Source organism: Phoenix dactylifera, chromosome 6, assembly GCF_051530095.1.
Source record: "Phoenix dactylifera cultivar Ajwa chromosome 6, Ajwa_hap1_PhDact_Kaust_v1.1, whole genome shotgun sequence".
In the NCBI taxonomy this organism is placed as follows: Eukaryota; Viridiplantae; Streptophyta; class Magnoliopsida; order Arecales; family Arecaceae; genus Phoenix; species Phoenix dactylifera.
This window is the reverse complement of record NC_143195.1, coordinates 31,877,046-31,899,048: the sequence shown is the minus strand read 5'-3', so window position 1 is coordinate 31,899,048 and position 22,003 is coordinate 31,877,046. Positions and strand designations below refer to the sequence as shown.

At 37.3% G+C, this 22,003-nt stretch overlaps 2 protein-coding genes across 2 annotated transcripts; both read left to right on the top strand.

Moving 5' to 3' along the window:
- The first annotated feature begins 513 nt into the window (after positions 1-513).
- On the top strand, positions 514-5,725 carry PP2-A14 (phloem protein 2-A14). Its single transcript, XM_008797167.5, has 3 exons — positions 514-1,338; positions 1,613-1,731; positions 5,059-5,725. Exons 1-3 carry the CDS (start codon positions 1,018-1,020, stop codon positions 5,483-5,485), a joined length of 867 nt encoding a protein of 288 aa, XP_008795389.3. The 5' UTR covers positions 514-1,017; the 3' UTR covers positions 5,486-5,725.
- A 5,345-nt stretch (positions 5,726-11,070) lies between these two features.
- Positions 11,071-20,162, top strand: LOC103711141 (F-box protein At4g00755-like). The gene is made up of 7 exons (XM_017843793.4): positions 11,071-11,149; positions 11,240-11,293; positions 11,425-11,561; positions 16,690-17,106; positions 17,206-17,324; positions 19,018-19,136; positions 19,664-20,162. Exons 3-7 carry the CDS (start codon positions 11,435-11,437, stop codon positions 19,932-19,934), a joined length of 1,053 nt encoding a protein of 350 aa, XP_017699282.1. The 5' UTR covers positions 11,071-11,149; positions 11,240-11,293; positions 11,425-11,434; the 3' UTR covers positions 19,935-20,162.
- The last annotated feature ends 1,841 nt before the right edge of the window (positions 20,163-22,003 follow it).

Below are 22,003 nucleotides of genomic sequence, written 5' to 3'. Positions count from 1 at the left end.
ATAAATGGCAATATACGAGGGCAATTACTTAAATGACATGCACTTTAGGAAATAGATTGACGTATAACAGAAAGGAACAATGCTTTAGAAATATTCAAAATATCATAATATTCAAAAAATAATGCATAATAATAAGAACATAGGAACTAATTTTTCACCTTTTTTTTTTCTTCAAAAATCTACCTTTAACATTGTATTACAATCATTCATGATAAAATAATGGTGTTAAAAGATTCTAAATTAAATAGAAGCGCAGGTATTTGCAAATGGACGGGATATTCTAGATGAAAGATATTGACTACTTAAGTTCTAAAACCCTTTTTACTCAAAAAAAAAAAAAAAACAAACGGACGCAAGACAAGTCAAGGATTTCTCGTTAGCATTGTAGAGGTTGTCTCATAGCTGTAGACACCGCACAGTTGGCATATTAAATTAATTATTACAACGATAATGATCTAATTTGGTTTTATCTAAAAAAAATATATAACGACATATCCAGTACACGATCTTTCTGAGCCGCCGTGTCCTGAGCCGACGGTTTCCAACGTCTGTCATGGCGGCTGGGGGAATTCCGTCTCCAAAGAATTCCAACCGTCGGCCCCCGCGCCGTGGTTTCATTTCAACCAACATCCAGGGACATTTTCGGAACGCCGCCTCCTTCCCCCTTTGCCCCAACCTATTTTTATATACTCCCAATTCCTCTCCTTCGTCCCCCGCTATATCCAAATCCTATCCTCTTCGTCTTAAAATCTCGCCTCCTTTTCCGCTTACGCTTCCTTGATCGCGTCCGTTCCTCTTTTCTTGAGTCAAAAGGAAGGACGGAGAAGAAGAAAAAGAAAGAGGTCAGGTATCGGAACGGCGATCGATCTATCGATCGTGAATCGGGACAGCCGGTGACGTCGTGATCCTCGTCCTCTTCGCCCTGAAACCCTATTTCCTTTGAAGATTTTTCGATTGAATTGGATCTGGGGCGGCGATTTTTAGGTTTAGGAGCAGCGAATTTTGGTTGGGGGTGGGATGGGGGCGGGGGTGTCGAGCATCATGGGGCCGGAGGAGGAGTGTGGAGGGCACGAGACGGGGCTGGGTGACCTGCCGGAGAGCTGCCTGGCAGAGGTGTTTCTGCACCTCGACCCGCCGGAGATCTGCGGGCTGGCGCGGCTAGGCCGGGCTTTCCGTGGGGCGGCGTCGGCGGACTTGGTGTGGGAGACGAAGCTCCCGAGGAACTACCGGTATCTGATGGGGCTGGTGGAGAATGAGAAGAGCAAAACTAGGTGTCTTAGCAAGAAGGAGATATACGCCCGGCTTTGTCGGCCGAATCCTTTTGATGGGGGAACCAAGGTTCGGGTTTTTTTTTTTTTTTTTTTTGCGTTTTTGATTGCATGCGAATATGACAAATTAGGGTTCTTAAAATATATTTGGGGGTTTGGGTGTCTAACTTCTTGGCTATGAGGGTAAAGATGGTTTTGTCTTTCAGATAAGAATGGGGAAAGGGTTCATGGTGGATTTTTATGATTAGAGGTCAGATATGTGGCTCTTGGAAGATTTTTTTTTTTTTTTCATTTTCTTGTTTTGGTTTAATCTAACACTAAGGTTTCTATGCTGTGGGCTGTAGGAATTCTGGCTGGAGAAGTGCAAGGGTGGTCTTTGCATGTCGATTTCTTCAAAGGCGCTGTTGATTACAGGGATTGATGACCGGAGATATTGGAATTACATTCCCACAGAGGAATCGAGGTATTAATCTTTTTTTGATTTTATTTTTTGTATGAATCAGTAAATGCTTTTCTCTCCTATTATCGGGATCTATGAAAGTTAATGGGCAATAGAATAGCCTGATGAGTTGGTCAGTGATATTTATTTTTTACGTTCTTTTGTACCGCAGATTGGAGTTTTAAGTTATTGGTATTACTGTATCTAAATCTATTTTCTTGATAGGCCCCTTGGTGGAGCTTAAGTTCCCACAACTGTGAATATCCATTAACTAAAAAGCATTTTTCAGGCTATAAATGTTGTTTTGCAACATATAAAATATTTTTCTCCACATCTTATCCTTTTGTGACTTTACCTTTTGGTTTTTGGAAAACTTGAGGATGTTCATATTGCCTAGACATGCTTATTACTCAACTTGGCAAATCTTGTGTCTTTATGCTCTTAGATGCTTTTCACAGAATTTTGTCTTTATATTAACTTGTTGATCTGTTGTCACCACAGTCCAAAATCCTACGCTCCTTGCATATCTGTTACCAACTGTTTTATCTGTTTTTCTTACCCAGTGCATGAACAGGTTTTATAGGGTACAGCTGGATGATTTTGTGACAGGCCCAGGCCCAGCAGTATGGAATTCCATGCTTTACATTGTTTTCCTGCTCCTTCAAGCCTCATCCTTGGCTAGAAATGTCAGATCCAGTTGAACGATGTCTTTTCTTTTTTAAAAACTTATTTATCATCTTGCTAAGGCTGTTAATAGTTTCGTGGATTAAATGTGAAAGTACCTTGGGGGAACTTTTGTCTTGGAACTGTCATCGCTATTTCCTGACTTTTGACTTGTAACTCAAGTTTTGAAACATTTATGATTCTCTTCAAAGGATTTTGATGATTTGATTCTTAAAACCCTTATTCCTGTGTTTTCCTTTCCTTGTTGGCAATTCCTAAAGTTGTTGCTGAGCCCTCTGTGTGAAACTTCCTTTTGATTATGTATATCTGCTTTCGCCTCTGATGTCCATTCTCTGGATCTATAGTTGATTTTTGTGTAATAATATTCAATCTGGTAGATGAAAAATGGGTCCAATTTCCCAGTTGCACAGGCTTTGTGGGACAAAAATTGTTCTTGTGCTAAGGCATGCCTTACTTTAGCAGTGTTTCGGTGACTTCTCCAAAAATGCCTGTTGCAGGAAAACAATTCACGTTCTCCTCCACACTTTTTTTTATATGCCCAAGCATCATTTTTTGTTTTTCTCAAGACAGAATGTCTTTGACACAAACTTGCCACCTTTTTTATGATGAAGTCACCTGTGAATATTTCTTTTTCATATAAATGCATAGTAGCGTTACCTCATTCAGTTGGGTCTGCTCTATGAATCAGGCATCGGTTCTTCTTTTGAGCATCAGTTTTTCTTTGCTGTAAGATACAGAATGCCTTTGACATAAATGTTAACCTGCTGGTGTGACAATGAGGTGATGAGATGTGAGATAGGATCTGGGGACTATATAAGCATTCATGAACAAGAAAATAACATACTGATAGTGGAAGATCATGTACAAATCATCTTTGTGGTGAAGGCCTGTGACACTTCGACATATCACCATGTAGCCTACCTCTGTTTAGTGGTGACGGTAGAACAAGTGTTAGATAACGGACAGGAGAAATTAGTTCTTGGTCTTGATAAGCATCTTTATACAGTTTGAGTCTATGAAGTAAGCTCTGAACTACCCCAACCAGAAGGTTTTAACCTTTTTTAGTTGACTAAATGGCTCATATCTGATTTTTTTCCCTTGTTTATCTTTTACTAAATCATGTACAAGTAGGTTTGTCTGCCGCCATGTGGCTCTCCAAGCTGTGCAAACCTCTCTTTTCTATAGCTAGCCTGGAATTGGTACCAACTCTCAAAGGTTTATGTCATGAAAAAGGGTTTACTTGACAAATCAATCCTGTAATGGGGGAAGAGGCTTGCTAATTAGTGCTTGAGTAATATTAAACTTCTCACAACGAAATAAATTCTGTGGTTGAATTGTTGAAATATGTACATTTTAAGGTATTTTCTAAGCAGTTAGATGGATTTAACCAATGTTGGATTGCAAACTAACTGTTTATATGTCTAATCGTTCATTGGGATAGTCTTTGTATCATTATTTTCATCCATCCATGGTGGCATGGTCTGTGGATTATGACGTAAGAAAAATTAATGCCACATTATAACTTAAACATTTTAAATGGGGTTTTCTAATTTTCCTCTTCCTGTCACTTATTTTGACCTCCAAATGTAGATTGTCACCAGTTTGTCATTCTCTAGCAGCTAGGAAAACAGCTTGTGTCTATATTGTGGCAACCTCAAGTTCGAATCCAGCGATTCAATTATTAAGAAAGGAAGTGCAACATATTTTCCTGTTACAGAATTATTATACATCTAGATAAAAGAAGAATAGCTTTGCAAAATCTAGTATCAAAACAAGAATTTTTGAGGCTTCAGCCTATAATTATTAGGGTTGGGAGTTATTGCTGTGATATATTAATGCCGATGTGTTGTGGGTTGGCATTTACCGGACTTATTTGATATGGCTTGTGGATTCCTGTTCTCAGAGGAGTGCCAGCTCCTTTTATGTAACTATATAGTGCAGGCGACGACTCCAGTAAGATTGTCAGTTCATCTGCCAAGAGGAAGGTTGCCGACCATGCCAAGTCATAAAATGTTTGCAGAAATGTTCGATTACCTGAATATTCATTAGAAGTTCTAATCCATGCTTTACATTCTGAATTTGTGGTAATAATCATCTAATTTGCATCTTAACACTCTTCTATCAAAAGATTTTTGATGTTAGAAAGAATGCAGAAACTTCTATTACCTGAATATTCATTAGAAGTTCTAATCCATGCTTTACATTCTGAATTTGTGGCAAGAATCATCTAATTTGCAACTTAACAATCATCTGGCAAAAGTTTTTTAATGTTTGAAAGAATGGAGATCTGTCATAGTTTGCATTTTGCACAGTTGCACAAAACTTACCTCATGGAAAGTTTTTGACAGTGGCAAAGTCCTTTGCACGCTTGGCATGCATTTGCTTTATATTTGTAAGATTCGTTCATTATAGCTTTATATCATCAGCCAATGAAACATATAAGTGAATACCCTTTGATATTGAATCAGCATTTTTTTGATATAATTGACCAAGGGAATAACTTCTGATATCAGTGAAGTTAATAAGGAAAAGAAGGTAGCTTAGAAGTTTTAGTCCAACCCTTTCATTCTAAAGTTATGGTTCCAGCTTTTCATTTTCAGATTATGATATGAAAATAGAGCGATGTGAGAAAAGGGATTAAGAAGTGCTTGAATGTTTTCGATGCAGATTCCATGCTGTTGCATATCTTCAGCAAATCTGGTGGTTTGAGGTGGATGGGGAAATCAACTTCTGCTTCCCAGTTGGCACGTACAGCCTTTTCTTCCGGCTCCATCTAGGCCGACCCTCCAAGCGACTTGGCCGTCGAATATGTAGCTCCGAGCATGTACATGGGTGGGATATAAAGCCTGTGAGGTTTCAGTTGTCAACATCAGAAGGCCAGCATGCTCTATGCCATTGTTATTTAGACGAGCCTGGGAGTTGGATCCTTCACCATGTCGGAGATTTTGTTGTAGAGAACTCCAACATGCCGACCAATCTCAAGTTCTCAATGACCCAAATTGATTGTACACATACGAAAGGTGGTCTTTGTGTTGACTCTGTCTTGATATATCCCAAGGGACTTGGGCAGGAAAAGATTTTTACCACCCAGTAACTATGTAGAATGAGATTGTAGTCTGGAAAACGAAAGAGTCAAATGTAAATGTTCTTTTTTTCCCTAGGCATCTAGAATATAAGGCAGTGTTTATAATTTTGTTATTGATCTTCAGTGAACATTGAGAATTGTTTTGTTCTTCATGAGGTTTGCAAGGTGAAGTTTGTTTGAGATGGAGATATCTGACATGGAAATTGAGACAACAAAAAAAAATATGAAAATGAATGGCTCAGTGATGCATCCAGTGAATGATTAAGGTCTTGGTGTAACCATGTGCTTATTGAACTTTAACTAGTTGTATTTCCATATGACCATGTAAGTGGAGGTTTCTGGTGGTTCGGAGGATCGAACATTCAGGTGAGCATGTTGCTAGATACGCTATAAGGTGTGATATAGCAAGCCCATTTATTATGCCAATCTCATTGTACAGATAATGTTTATGAATAATGGTTATGCACTGAATCACTGATCTATGGATGTAATCAACCAACTTTGGCCCTTTATTTATTTGTAACTGAGAGAAGATGCGCTCCTGGACGGTGTGGCGCTACAGTTGGCAGTCTCTCCAAGGCTTCCTGTATGATGTGAGGTATGAATGTGGTGGAACTTGATGCCTGGTAAATTGCTAATGTAGGTTTGGTGCCCTAGGAAGACTATATGGCCCTTAAAGCCTTTCACAAAATAATTTTCAGGCACCTATGCATTTAAATATTCTAGTAATTTATGCGCTTGCATATGCACATGAAGATGAAGGCAAACTTTCTTTGAATATCATGAACAGAACTCATTCCAGATAATGCTACAAAATTCAAGCATGCTAGTGCTTGTGAGCTTCTTATCTTATCACTGCTTAAACAAGGAATTGATGGAGAAGAATGATGCATTTGCAGATGAAGTAAGAGGGGAAAAAGATCATATTCATAAATCTCTATATTATCCCATGAAACCTATTTGACTCCATTCAGTGGGACTTGAACAGGGGAAAGCCTTACCCTCTTCACTTAGTGTGGTGGCATATGCAAAATCTAGAATATGATTAATATACGGAACTTGAGGTAAAAATTTGAACATGCCATTTATACATTACAACTTTCTTAACTTTATCTTCGTCACAATTGATTTTACAAATGTTGTTAGTTCCAAAGAAATTATTATTTGAATTATTGATTATCATTTTACAAAGAAGTATAGACATCTACAAATATTTACATATATGTTCTTAGATTTTTCTCTATTTTTTGGCATGTATACCCTTATTGGATTATAATTTACATGCATATCTCGATAAAAAAATTTCTTTTTCTTTTTTCTTTCAGCTATATTTTTATTGTCAACATTTGTGCCATGATGTTGGGTCGACGCAATCTTGCCAGCGAGATCGCCATGGCATCCAATTTCAAAATTGACATTTATATTATTTTGGGATCATTTGTGCTAACTTAGTTGAATCAGTCATGTTAATAGTGTTTTGGTAGATCAAATTGAAGGGTAAAACTCTATCAGAAATGTATCTTGCAAAGGTACTAAGAAGGTATACATACAAAATAACATCTGGGAGATACGCCACAAACTCTTACTACATGACCTAAGCTAATTGATATGATTTGATTCTCTGGACCTAAACAGCGAAATCCTTTCCTCATTTTGCTTTGAGGTATGGCACACTCAAAAACCAAAATATAATTAGTACTTGAAACATGAAACATCGGTTGAAGTATATGATTGTAAATGAAGTTAAAATAATGAAAACAAATTAAAATAATTAAATTACTTAAAAAGCTAATGAAAGAAAAGATAGTACAAAACACTAAGTGAAACTTTGGGACGTGAGTGTTGGCTCACAATCACATCCCCTAGTTTCCTGGCGAGGCATCAAGATTCGAATCTTGAGTGGGTTATCTCTCAATTTCAACCCCATCGGGATGAAAATCCTGCGTTCTTGGGTTTTCCTCTCCTATCTCAAAAAACAAAAAATCTTGAAATAAATCTCATAATACGCCAGCTCTAACTTGGAAAAAGAGAATAGACCCATGGGCATAGTCTCCCTTGTAATCCAGTCCCTTTCCTAGACATCTCCTATCTCAAGAATTGCAGATGCTTTGGTGCAAGCACCATTAAATGAAGCTCGACAACTCCAAAATAGCAATTGGCAGTGGGATACTTGCAGGGCCAAGATTTATTCCCATGAAAGTTATTTTTTAAGTTTACTCAAACTTCCTGATCCATTGGAATTGGAGACAACTATGAAGATTGCACAAGGTAAAGATTGTAAACGTGAGATTGGGGCCGTCTTGGTGAGTGATACCAATGCAAATGGAAATCTTGGCTAAGATCCCAGCCAGAATGAAAGCCCCAATAAGAGCTTATAGTTCTTACAAACTCATTATAAATAGAAATCGAAAACATTTTATAAGCAGTTCAAGATGTCTTTTCTTTCTTACATGGAAATTTCTTGGATTTTTATCTGATACAAATTCTGCTAAGATTCTCTATCTATCTATACTATTTATAATATTTAAGATAGGATAAGATTTAAGATTTAAGACATTGTAGTTTTGGATACATGTCTCCGTGAAACTTGCTTAACTACTTAACTGTCAACATATATTTTTTTGTAGGTTCTAAATCATAAGCTAGAAGGGCTTATTCCATGGTTTTAAGTTGCATCATGCATGAAACATCTATAGTTATCATGTGCATAAGGCTACAACATAGAAAAGCGACTAAGTTGATTTGGGAGAGAATTTGTTAAGCATCTTCTGATGCACATAAAAATAATGAGATATCCCAGATGATCATTCCAAAAGAACGATTCTATCAATCAGGATGATGACTTTAACAAATCAAAAGAATATTTTAATCAATAAAGAAGCAATTTACAAGGAGATAAGTTGATTTCTTGTCATTGTTATCTACATTTCATCATCATCATGATATATATATTCGTAAGAAAAACATCAAACAATAAAATTGTTGTTATGCAATGGATCAAAAGAACAATATCCATTGATGATATGGCATTGATTCCTGTTTGAAGATTCTATTGCTATGTGTAGGGGCACTGCCATCTGAGACTTGAGGGTGGGAATGGGATTACCCACAACTCAAGAACAAGCTACTTATTGATGAGAGAAGGACGCCCTCAAATTTGATGCCAAAAATTAGTAGAAGCTCTACTCATAGCAAAGGGTTTGATTTTGGTAGATAAAGGACCATGACAAAACAAGTAGAAGGGGGAAAAACTATCGTATTTCTTGTGGGGCTACAGGAAATCCTTTTACGAGAATAATGGTAGAGTTTTATCAATGTTTCCACAGAGAGGATGGAAGTATGTCGAATGTGTGCAATTACTAGGCAATAGTTTTCTTTGGAATTAATAAACATTTATCGGGATCTCTTAGAGGGCCTTTGTCAGGATTGTGCCTCATGATATTTCACTAATAACCTCATTAAATATTATCATTCTCGAAATAAATACAAATGCTGTCATTTTCATTTTCAAGATTAAGGCCAGATTCATGCTACCAAAAGACTAATACAAGTCATATGCAAATTACTATTACATAAGGAATTAAATATCTTAAATTATTTCCTCTAACTCGGCATATGATGCAAAGCCACTTTCCATTTTGTCAAAAGTAATACTGTGGGCTCCATTTATGTGCACATTATTCTCTTTCCATATAGTAGAAAAGTATTCAAGTTATGGTGAATGATGGTGTGGCCTTTGAGACTAAGCATGCATTAAGCGTGGTTAACGAAGTCGCGGACTGGGTGACCTCTTATGTGGCCAGTCATTCTAAAGATATCTTGTGGATTCAGAAGAGGAAGCTGCTTAGAGTACTCCGAAACTTGTTGTTTTTTGATTTTATTAGGTATATCCATACTCGAACTATATGAATTATCTGTTTGAGCAAAAAAAAAAAAATATAGCAACTTGCAGAATTTGCTGCTAAGTATAAAAGTTCGTTAATTGTGGAGTTGCGAAATTGGATCATAAATCGGATGAACTTTTTATGTACATACAATATTTTGAAGCATGTTTCTTTTAACAAGGGTAGCATTCTATATCTCTTTTACCTCTATTGTTAGACTCGCATAATACTAAGGAGTTGTAGTTTTGTGCTTATAAAAATTCTTTGGCCATGTGGTGCTAGAAAATCAATGGAGATAGTTATATATTAAATTATCAAACTTGTATTAATGTATAGTACTATTAAAAATGAGAGTTTTGAAATAAGAGAATAACTTTTTTGATTCAAGTATAGTTAATTATATTATTAGTCGAGGATAATTCTCTAAAACCAATTTGTAAAAAATATTTAATATTTTTTAAGAAATCTTTTATGTAATTTATTTGCTTTTTCTTCAAATTTTAGCCGTAACTTGAGAACACTTTAGTGCATATAATTGGAGCCCCAGAGCAGTTTCCATTAAACTTTATGTATTATCCATTAGATTTCATGAAAAGACTAGCTTTTACCTTCATTTTGACTAACATACTCATAAAATGTTACCATTTTCTAAAATACGAATCCTATAATTTTCAATTCCACGGCTGAATCCAATGTTTTATGCTTCCAAACCACCACGGCATTTCGCCTGCACATTTCATGGACAACCGAACAAGGAACAAAAGTAATTTGCATCCATTTATTTTAATACCGCGAGCCGTGTCACCGGCCACAGCCTGTGCACGCGTCTCCCCCGTGGGCACTTCAGAGCGGCAGCTCCTAAACGGGTCCACCCGCAACCGGTTACCACAGGTCACCCGGAACCCTCTCTATTATTAGCCCAGATAAACCGTGGATTAGTGGACGACTAATCCTAAATGGATATCGAAACTTCGATATGTCCACTCCCCTCTATCATTTTTTTTTTTTTTTGTGGCTGGCTGCTCAGACAGCTCTCACATGAGCATAGCCAACTAAATCACTATCAAAAATACTATGAAATATAAAAGGAACTAAAGGCTGTTGGGATCATAAAAACTTTTTGGAATGCTGAGCAGCGAAGGAGGCGACCTAATTAGCAGCTTGGTTCGCCTTCCGAAGGATATGCCTGACCTAGATAGTTCGATATTTTGGTAGCATCCGACGCATGTCGTACAGTAGCGGATGCTCCATCTCCTCCTGCCCTTCTATCTGAAGGTGATTAATCAAGATAGCGGAATCTCCTTTCAGAATAATCTTATCGGCCTTCAGCACATGTATCGCATGAGATGGTCCCTCCCATGCAGCCCTGAGCTCCGTCCCAAATACCGAGGCCTCCAAAAAACGACATCTCCCGCATCAATCAATCTGGAGCTATGGTCTCTGATCACAAATGCCATATTTGTCCAATCCTCATTGCCTGATAGGTTTCCATCAAAATTTAGAATAGAGGCTTCCAAAAATAAGAACAGATTTGAGCGCCATGGGGGCTCCCCTCTGTCATTATTTTCTCCACCACGCCGTAATGAAAGTGCGAAACAGAAACAAGGGCAGAGCATTTGGCAAAATAAGGAGGTACATATATCAAACTGTCATTTTTTGTACGGTTACGTCGTTTAATTAATTAAAAAATAATCGCAGGGTCTTCAGGGAAACCGATAAAGATAAGAGGGGGTGTGGGGGCTCGGTATCGCGATCTCTCTAAGCGTCCGTGTCGGTGGTTCCCATCAAAGTAGGGTTTCTTTTTCTCTACCTTTCTCCTCCTCCTCCTCCTCTTTTCTTGATCTCTCTAGGGGTTCTGATAATCTGGATCTCGTCTTAGGGGGGGCTACTGCTTCTTTTCTCTTATTCGGATCTCATCGGTGGCCGTCTCGAGGTAAAGTTCGCGTCCTTTATGTCCTTTTTGCGCCTTTCTTTCGGTTTCGCGGGGGGGAGCTCGATCGATCGGCGTTCTCGGGTGGAGATGGGGTGTGATGGGTTTCTTGTTGGTGCTTTTGTGTCGATCAGGTTGCTGGTGATGGAGAATTGCTGGGATTTCCTGGAATGGCTGGGGCCGGACACCTCCACAAGGGTGTTCATGTGCCTGAACGAACCTGCTGATCTCGTGCGGGCCAGTGCTGTGTCCCAATCCTGGCGCCGGTTCGGTGAGACTCCATCTCGTGCTGTAGAATAGAATTAATGTATATTGTTTAGGTAATCTGATAATAAGAGGAAAAAGGTTGATCTTTTATTGATTTTGATTTCCTGGTTTGGCTAGTTTATATCTCAATTACGTGGGTGTGTTTTCGTGCTGGAGATGAGAATTAGTTTATATGTTGTCAGTTAATCTGATAATATGTTGAAAAAGATTGCTTTTTATTGTTTAAATTTTAAATTTTTTAGCTTGGCTATCTTTATACAAGACGTGCAAAATTTCGTGTACTGTGTATTTGTGGATCAGAGATGCTAGTGATTTGATGTATTCACCTTGTAATAATTCACAGAAAGGTTGCAGCTCCAATTGATGCTTGATGCTGTATGGGAAGAGTTGTGAATTTTTGTCGTCGCAATGGGCAAAAGAATAGAGGATGGTTAATCGAAATTCATTTTGTTATTATCATGAATCAGGAAGGGAAAAGGTTTCTGGCCCTCCGGCAGTAGAAAATGGAGACCAGATGATGTTTAAACATTTTATATATTTCTTTCTTGTCAGTCTCATGTCACCAGACCTTCGGGATAGAGTATAAAAGGAAACCTAACAAGAAATAGGTAGATGCTGTCACATAATTAGTGCAAGGCTGTCAAATCTCTTGATTTCTCTAAATCGAAGAAACACCTGGCTCTCTGTTTGTTCATCCATAACACAAAAAAAATATATTAACCCACAAAAAAATATATATTGACTAGCATGGTTAAAATTTTTCAATGAAGTGGCAAAGAGTGAGTCTGTGTGAGAGGCCACATGTTTAACTTCCACCTTATCATAGAGTGGAGGTTTAGTTCATCATTTAGTAGGCAACAATCTTTGAAATACCATGGTACAGGGCTGTACCAATCACATACAGGCATGGTATATGCCAAACTTCTCTGTATTCATTGATATGCCTCGGTATGACATGCAGTGCATACCTTAGTAAACCTAAGAATGCGGCATCAGATCAGCTCACTGATAGAAAATTGTAGATTGTAGAAGAATTTGAAGTGATCCTTTCTGAAATGTAGGAACCTGGTTCGATGTTAACCTGTTACTAGACATGTTATAATGTGGACATTGCTAATGATAGTAAAGATTTCTCACAGGTTTGCAAAGAGTTTCTCAGTAATTTAATAGTCTATCTAATTTCAACTTCCATATAAGATGCAAACTTTGTCAACTCAATTTGGAGTAGACAAATAGAGTGATCCTCATGTCAAACAATCTTTGAAAATTTTACACTCTTCAAATTTCAAATTTTTCCAATGCAAAAGTAGGACTTCTTTGATGTTTTGCTAGATAACAAGGTTCGCAAAATCAATACCGAGAACCGTATCATAACATTACCAATTCGATATGGTATAGTTGGCATGATATGATACGCACCCCATATCAGAACAGGTTTCCAATAGTTTTTCTCACTTAGCTACGATATTGTCCGAAACCGAATCAATATGGTTTGGTATCGGGTGATGCTAGGAAGTTTTACTTCGGACTGATACAAACTGATTCAGCTCATATACTGAAGTGGATGTTGGTACTGTTGTGCCTTATTGGTATGATACAGTCGGTACGAGGTGGTATGGATTGGTATGGCGAACCTTGATAGAGACCATCCGTCCAATTAAATCTCAAATGCTTGTTATTGTCCATTAATTTGATGTACTGATAGACCAAATTTAGAAATAAAAAGTGCAAAGATTGTAATAAGTAATGAAAGATGGTGTTTCCAAGTAAGAATCCATCAGCCAACCAATTGCGAAATTTAATGCCACTTTTTTTAAAGCTCAAGTCTAGTAGGATGCCCAAGTAATTGATGATCTTGAATCCATACAAAGAATTCTGTGCAAATTAAAGCCCTTCATCATCTCTGACTAGGTAACTGGGTGCTAGAAATCGATGACGATTTTGAAATCCATGTTTGAAAACATATAATATTTAGTGAATGCTAAAATTTAAATCATCAAAAAAGAAGGTTATACATATCACCCCCACCCTTCCCCGTTTCTTCCTATTTGCAGTGGGAACCATGCTCTTGTTTGTTCTTCATCCACTCAAAGAGATACTTTATATTTGATAAAATCATCATTTTCTTCTGATTGCTCTCTTGAGAACTTATATAGTGTGGTCAATCCTATCTTTCATATGGGTGCTATCCTCTGGACCTATGCAAATTTGTTTTGTTTTCATCACATATAAGCAAGAATGGAGACCTTCAGCCTCTTGATGTGGGGCAGGAATGTTTATCAGAATTCTTTTATGAATATTTCCAAGATCTAGCAGCTAAATTGAGGATGGATAATTTTCAAGCATCCCAAACATGAAAGAGATCTACTTGTTCTTAAAACTTGCACTTTGCTTTTGGTATCGAACTTCTTGGATTAATGTCATTGTTCTACTTAGCAAGGATTGGAGCCTTTTAATGGCTCTCAGCCAAGTAAATAGATTGTCTTCTGTGTCTTGGGAGGTTTCCATTGACCACCTTTAGCAGAAGCTCAAACAAGATCTTACATGAGTATTTTTATATATGTTGGAATAGTCATATATTAGAATCTGGTATCTAGCCAACTTTGGAGGAGAAACAACTAATTATTAAAGTAGATTTTTCCATGAGCCTTCCTCGTTTGAGAATATGCTTTGAATTTCATACTCTGCGTTCTTAACATTTTCTTCATGTTAGGAATCCCAAATAGTACTTAACACATCTTATTTAGAGTGTCTTTTAAAGCATGTTAAGTGGACTTGCCCATCGTTGGAACATCAACAATAAGCATTCCTTTAGAAAAGCCTTTAGTTTGCTCTATTTGTATAAATAGCTGAGATGTTAGAGCAGCCCAAGGTTTTAAATTCCGTGGGATGGGGTTGTATCGGTTTCTCTATGGAACGGAATGTCCCGGTTTCTCCATGGAACGGGATGTCCCACTGTCCCCATCCCAACGGCGGTCCCGGTCATAGATCCGGTAGATATCCTCTATCTCTCTCCCCTTCTTCTTCCCTTTCTTTATTTCTTTTTTTTTCTTCCTACCTTCCTTTCTTTCCTTTCTTTTTTCTTTGTTTTTCTTATCCCATCCTTTATTCCCTCTTTCTTTTCTCCTTCTCTTTCTTTTCTTCCTTCGTTTTGTTTCTTCCCTCTTCCTTTCTTCCTTTTTCTTCTTCTTTCCTTCCACTTTTTCCTTTTCTTCATCTTTATGTCCTTTCATTCTTTCCTCTTTCTTCTTCTCTCTCCGCATGGATGGGTTTCGGAGTCCCGACCCATCTTGGTTCTGTTTTCTCATAGGAACGGAACGGGATGGCTGCGACGTCCCCGGTCTTGCCAGGACTTAAAACCTTGGAGCAGCCTCATATGTTTCAGTTGATGTGGTCATTATGCTGGGGAAAGGGCTGTTAAATTTGGAATTAGATGCAGTTTGTCTTTTGAGCCTAGAACATTCTATGACCCCTGGTGGTTGGTACACATGATGAAAAATCAGTAGTCAGACTTGCACAAGAAGCTTGGTGACAGCATTATTCGAATCATTATTTCTATAAGGGCTGTTTTGGAGCAATAAGGAAAATAATCTAAATTGCTTAAATTCCAACCCCCCCAACCGCGTGAGAAGAGCTATATAGACTTAGTGAGGAGGACGGACACTTTTCCTATCCTATTTGATTTGATTTTCAGAAGCAATTTTACTTCTGTGTGGAGCGTCCAATTACTTGGAAGACAGCAGCATAGAGGAATTTGACTAGTGATTATTATCAAAAACATTATGTACAGGGCCTATGATCCTATATTTATGTATCTAGAAATGTCAAGGCATCAGCTAAGCATCTTTTCATTTATTGCAGGATTGGCAATAAGGCATGGATTTCTGTAAGGCTGCAGAAATGCATTTGACCTTCCTGTACAACCTAAGGAACCTGGCTAACTTAGTGTTGTAGGAAAAGAACTGTGGAGTTTGATCCTTAAGGCAGTGCTTTGGGGTTTTAGATGAAAATTATAGAGCATTACATGATTTAATCACATTGCAACCGTTTAAGGAACTGTGGAGTTTGATCCATACAGCATTATTTTGGGGTTTGGTACGAGCATGGTAGGAGATTACATGATTTAACATTGTTGCAATTGTTTGACAAAATACTTTTCTGTTGGAAGTTGAAGGACTTGCAGTAAACCACTTCCTGAGAACATCTCCAGGTTTGATTAGCTTCCCCTCTAATGAGGCATGATGTTGACTTTAATGTTAAATATTTGATAGTGATTCATTGTGTGATTCCATACCTATTGAGCTGAAAACTCATGATGAATTGGGGCTTCGGTAAGTTGAGAACTAGAAATTATGAAATCCATGCATGGGAGCAGCTGTATGTGGAAAGGGACTTGGTGTCTTTTTGTTGGCTTTGAGGAAGGAAACTCTGCAGTTGATGGGAGTGGTGTAGGAAGTGATGGGGAATCAACTATGGCCATATATATAAAGACGCCAATGGAATGGATTATACACTTGCTAAAAGTAGTACAGGACAAGGTGAAGTGACCTGTTGCAGGCATCTTTTCTTGACATCATGATCATATATTATTTACCTTAATGAAAAAAAACTTCGCTGTGATGATGCTATTATTCATTGGTTAATTAAAGATAGCACTTTCTAATGTGTAATTCAGTTGTACTGTTGAATAGCTAGGTATACATTAATCTCATAGAGGGTTGTAAGTAAATTAATTTAACTTAGGATCTAAAACATCTTGCCATGGGTGTGTGATTTTCCTTTTGGATAGTGATGTTGTTGGATATGTTGGTTAGTTGATCAGTGATTGTCCTCCCCAACCCCTCTGCATGAAGATTATCTGTATGCTATTTGGGTAAATGATTCCTTTTACTTCCTCACTAGTATTTTATTCCATTGCAATGAAGTTTTGCAAATTTTGTTTTCATGTAGGAAAAGAATTGCGGAAAAATGCAGCAAGAATATGTTACATCAGAGGACTTATTATTGCTTCTAAGAATGGATGATAACATTGCCTGTAATAATGTAGAAATGTTTTGCTGTTGTTGTTGTGGAGTTATATTTATATCTAGATATGATTTCTAAGAAGGAAAAAAAATTGAACTGTATTGCAGTTATTCTAAATGGTTTTGGCAAAAATCTATGCTTAAGAATTTGCCCGGAGGTATCAAATTTTACTCGTGTTATCGAATTAAGAAGTTCAGATAAGTCTATGGAAGTTGGATCTAGCACTGCTATTGAATGGGAAAGCCTAGAGAGGGAGCACAAGGTGTACACAAATTTGAGTTACTGCCTTGTTTCACCTAAGGGCAAAAGGGATTGCATTGTTGATGCTATTAGTGCTTCTAGCACTGATAATTATCCAGATGAGAGCATTGATAATACACTGGAACCAAGTGATAAAGTAGATGCGAGGCCTTCTTACTGGTCAAGTGGGGGACAAATAGATCCTGGAGTGCCGGAAACTTTAACTTACAGATTGGTTTCCAAGTTATGCATCATTGATGAAATAAAGATACAGCCGTTTAAAGGTTTGTTTCTGGATACTTTAAATAATTTGCTTGTTCACATAGTTCTGTTTTGCTTGGATGATATTCTCTTGTTGATTTTCTTTTATAAATTCTATTCAGCATTCTTTCAGTTTGGTAATCCCATCTATTCAGCAAAATCTGTGCGTTTTCGGATGGGTCATTCCGCTGATGACAACTACAGCTGGATATATGTTTCGCCAGAATTCCCAATGGTGCAGGTAAGTTGAACTGCTGCATGGGTCATTTTGCTTCTGCTTAATCTTACTCTAAAAGCTGTGTGGCCTTGCTATAATTCATTACAGCCTTCAAAAAAAATTCTGATAGCAAGCAACTCATTTTTCTTGATGAGTACTGCTCACTATTAAGTGCAGAGTGGTAAACCTCTTTGGTAATGTTGAGTATGTAATATGGTCTTGGTTCGCCTACCAAATCCTATTATGTTCTTAGCTTAAACTTCACAACTTGTCATAGTTTGCCCAGGGTGGGCAATGATGTTGCAGACAATCTTAGATTGCCTGGTGTCTGGTTTGAAATAATCTTGTTTTATAGTACTGCACTTCTTACAACTTAAAGCAATTGCATATATGGTCATTGAACCATGCTGGCAATAAATTATTGCTTTGGTAATTTCATTTGAATCTTAACATGTATAGTTTACTTATATTCTTCCGTTATGGTAATAGGGCCTTGGTTTGATCTTTGATGTTTATATTAAGATGGCTTAAGATCCAAGGAAAATGGTAAGGTGTTGCATTTTACTCTGTTTTCCTTATATTTCTGGAAACCGGTATGTTTGATGCAAAGGTGCACATGCAATGATCATCCTCACTATAGCTTATAACTTAGCATTCAATCTAGCTCTTATATATAAAAATGACTTACTATTGTCGTGTGACACAGCAATGTACAGCAGTCACAGCACATTGTCTTCACGACAGCAGAAGTTTCACAATATATAGACACATGACTCTCCATCAATTCACATCCAATAATTCAAAAAAGAATTAAAAGAATGACATGAAGAACGTAAGCAGATATTCCCGCACATGCAGCGGCTTCGTAGAGGAAGGGATCGTGATCGACCTTGTATCTTTCGTACTTATGTTTTCCTTATATTTCTGGAAACCCCTATGTTTGATGCAAGGTGCACATGCAATGATCATCCTCACTAGCTCATAACTTAGCATTCAATCTAGCTTCTATATATAAAAATGACTTACTATTGTCGTGTGACACAGCAATGTACGGCAGTCACAGCACATTGTCTTCACGACAGCAGAAGTTTCACAATGTATGGACACATGACTCTCCATCAATTCGCATCCAATAATTCAAAAAAGAATTAAAAGAATAACATGAAGAACGTAAGCAGATATTCCCGCACATGCAGGGGCTTTGTAGAGGGAGGGATCTGTGATCTACCTTGTATCTTTCGTACTCATGAATGTCCACATATGTAATATTTAGGTTGAAGATGCTAACATGCCTTGACTTCTTCCTTCCTCTCTTTCTCTCTCTCTCTCTCTCTCTCTCTCTCTCTCTCTCTATATATATATATATATATATATATATATATTATTTTTTTTCCCTCCTTGCCTTGTTGATACTCGAATCAGCTATGAAATTTGGAAAAATTCATAATTTATTACTGCATTTTGTAATCTGGACTACAAAATGGATGAGACCACAAGGTTTGTAAAATTTTGGAAGACAGTTGAGTATGTTGTATCATAATAATTGCCCAATCAGATTGAGTTTTGATGTATAGATGGCTTGAAATTGCAGATGTACTCATCTGAGATTAGTATTCTTTGATCTGATCACTGGTTCTATGATTGACAACGTAGCCTACATGAAGTTCTTCTCCTTCTCAAAATTTAACTTTGATAATAATGATTTGTCATGCACCAGGAAAATGTTCTGCAATCTTTCAAGCTCCCACGCCCAGTTCTCTGTATAGGTGGAATAGTGCAGATTGAGCTGGCAGGTAGAGTCCAGAAGCAAGCAATAGATGGTTTATATTACATATGGTGAGTCTCTAGAAACTTGGTTATTTAAATTTGTTCAGCAATAATTATTTGTGTGGCTATTGCTTTAAGCACCCTACTGCAAGGGTTGGTTTTCCCTATCTTATCATGTTTTTCCTGTATGGAATATCTTATCGCGTTAAGTGAATTGTGATTATCATTTTTAATGATCATGCATTTGAGACATCCATATGCTATCTAGGCTTGAACCAGTAATAGATGAGCATTTAAAGATGTTTCTTGAATGTGTTATTAGTAATCATAGTGATTGTCACTGAGGTCAAAATTTGCAATGATGCCAGATATTCCAATTTTCTTGCTCTCTTGGTACAAAGCTAGCCTCTAAAAACCTTTCTTCATGAGATTCATAGTATGTGTGATAACTAGCCTATTTCCAGGAATGTGATCATTAAGAATGCTTATTTTCTCAGAGCATGCTTTGCAGACAAAAGTATTGCTGGATTGACATATTAGTGCAGTCTTTGTTATTGTAAACTGATCTCTAGTATATTTCTGTTGCATGTTGATAGTGTGTGCCATGTTCAAGTGATTGGACGCCCACTGTCACCTGTGCTAGAAGTGGATATCAATGAAACAGTGGGCAATTCAGTTTTGAAGTACTTCCCTGATGCTAGCTCTGTACAAGATGAGGCAAGAGAGTCTCAATGGCATGCATTTGCGGCAAGAATCTGGCATTTGGGAGCTGGAAGGGGATGGAACCATGCAATTCTGAACACATTGTTAGGACCTGCAGACGCTTCTGATGATGAAGATGGTCCAGACGAGGAGTTATTTGCATGATTTACCTTGGTGTCAGCTTGCATATAAATCTTTATCTTCTTTTACATGTATATTTATAATGTAGCAGATTGCTAAGAGCCTTGCCAGTGGGATTGCTTAAGTAGATGAGAAGGAGCTTGTGCCAATATATTATGGTGCCTACTATGTATATCAATCAAGAACATGTTTAATTGGCTGCTTTGGTTTCGACAGATTTACCAATATGTATAGATCATTGGAGCCAGAAAATTGCTAATTCTGCAACTAGCTTCTTCGTAGGCTGGCAAATTGGCTGGTTTGGCTGCTGTAGTTGTAGGATGCGTATTGTTACTGGCGCCTGAAAATTGCTGATTCTGCAAGTATAGTATTCGTGCCTGTTTATCAAATCAACAGGTGGTGGTGGTATGTTCCGTGCTGCAACTGCTGGTGCTGGCTTTTTCGTTCATGCCATTCAAGATGTCTTTTAAGGGTGGACATGCCATTCAAATGTATCGTTCCAAATGTCCTGGTATTGTGTCTTTAAACAGGTATAGAATCGGAAGCAGAAGAAGATACTGGTATCTCCTATTCCTACGGATGGAGTCTACGGTATTTCTGGCCTATGATTTCTTTTTTTAAAAAAAATAGTAAAAATATTTCTAAATATTTTCTTTTACAATTTTTGATTTTTCTCCAAAGTAGTTCTGAGATGTCTACTTTTCTGGTCGGGATTCCTGGATTTAAATATTCAATCACCTAGTGGTGGCATTCTAGTCATTGGAATTGTTCTGGTCATTGAAATTGTCCCATGTAGAATGCAATGATAGAATTTATGGTTTACTTTGCTCACTTTCCCAGACTCTGCGATGATTGGTATATGCAGCTTCCCGCTGCTCGTTTTTGCGCAATTGACAGTGTAGTGTCGTTATCTAATTTATTGTTTTATAAGGGAATTCTGAGTCAGTTCGCAATATGGTTTGAAAATTCTGAATGAATTACGAATTCAACTTAAGACTTGTTAAATTAATTTTAGTTACCGAAGTACCTTATGTTGCTCATTCCCTTCTAAAAGAATGTTTTGATAATCCCTTATCCTTTATCTTCTATAAAAAATAAAAGAAAATGATTTTTTTTTTAATTTTGCAAAATGATCAATTGAACAATTGATACAATTAGATCAGTTATTGAATATTCAATTAGTAATACCTCTACAGTCCGCTTCTTTCTCATACTACATGTCAGGGAGAAAATGTAGACTACTTAGATTTACTATACATAAAAATTACAACTCTTTTTTATAAAGAAATTATTTTATTATTGATTATTGAACAATAATCATTGTGGAATCAACGGTGAAGAGTTAAAAAAAAAAGGATTCCAACTTAAGGTCATTGATGAACTAATCCAATAAGTCTATCCATAACAAATTTTTATATTATAAAATTTTTAGTAGAATCGGAAAGTATTAAGCGTAAAGATGATACACACCTTTTATTTGGAAATGGCAAATCGTAAATACAATGCACACCTTTTATTTGGAAATGGCAAAGATATGCTTCTCATAGAACATGTGGAAAGAGTAAAACCTACCATTTGTTATCTTTCTTTTATAAACAAGAGATCTTAAAATATACCATCAAAATGGATAACCATCTATTAGATACCTCTATTTGATTTGACCTGAGGCTACCGTACGAAAGAATCGCATGGTAAAGACCACCACCACCACCATCATTACATATATTCCTTCTTTCTACGAAAGAGCTGAATGGTAAGACCACCACGACCACCACCACATGGGTAATGGTTTTGGTAGACTACTTGCTCTTAAATTATTTTTACATCTTCCATCCATTAACCATGTCACTGGCTCGCTATTTAAGATCCCGTTATTCACAAAACCTGAAAAAGAATATACTGATCCCGTTAACATAGGCACTGTTATTGACAATAGATTTGAAGCTGCTGTTCCTGTTTATCATCCCCATGACATTATTGGACGCATAATTCATGTTATTTCTCAACGATACTCCATTCCTGACTGGCCTAGCACTAAACCTGGTTAACAAGCCTCTCGCACCACTAATTACACAACCAAAAGCCTCAGATCC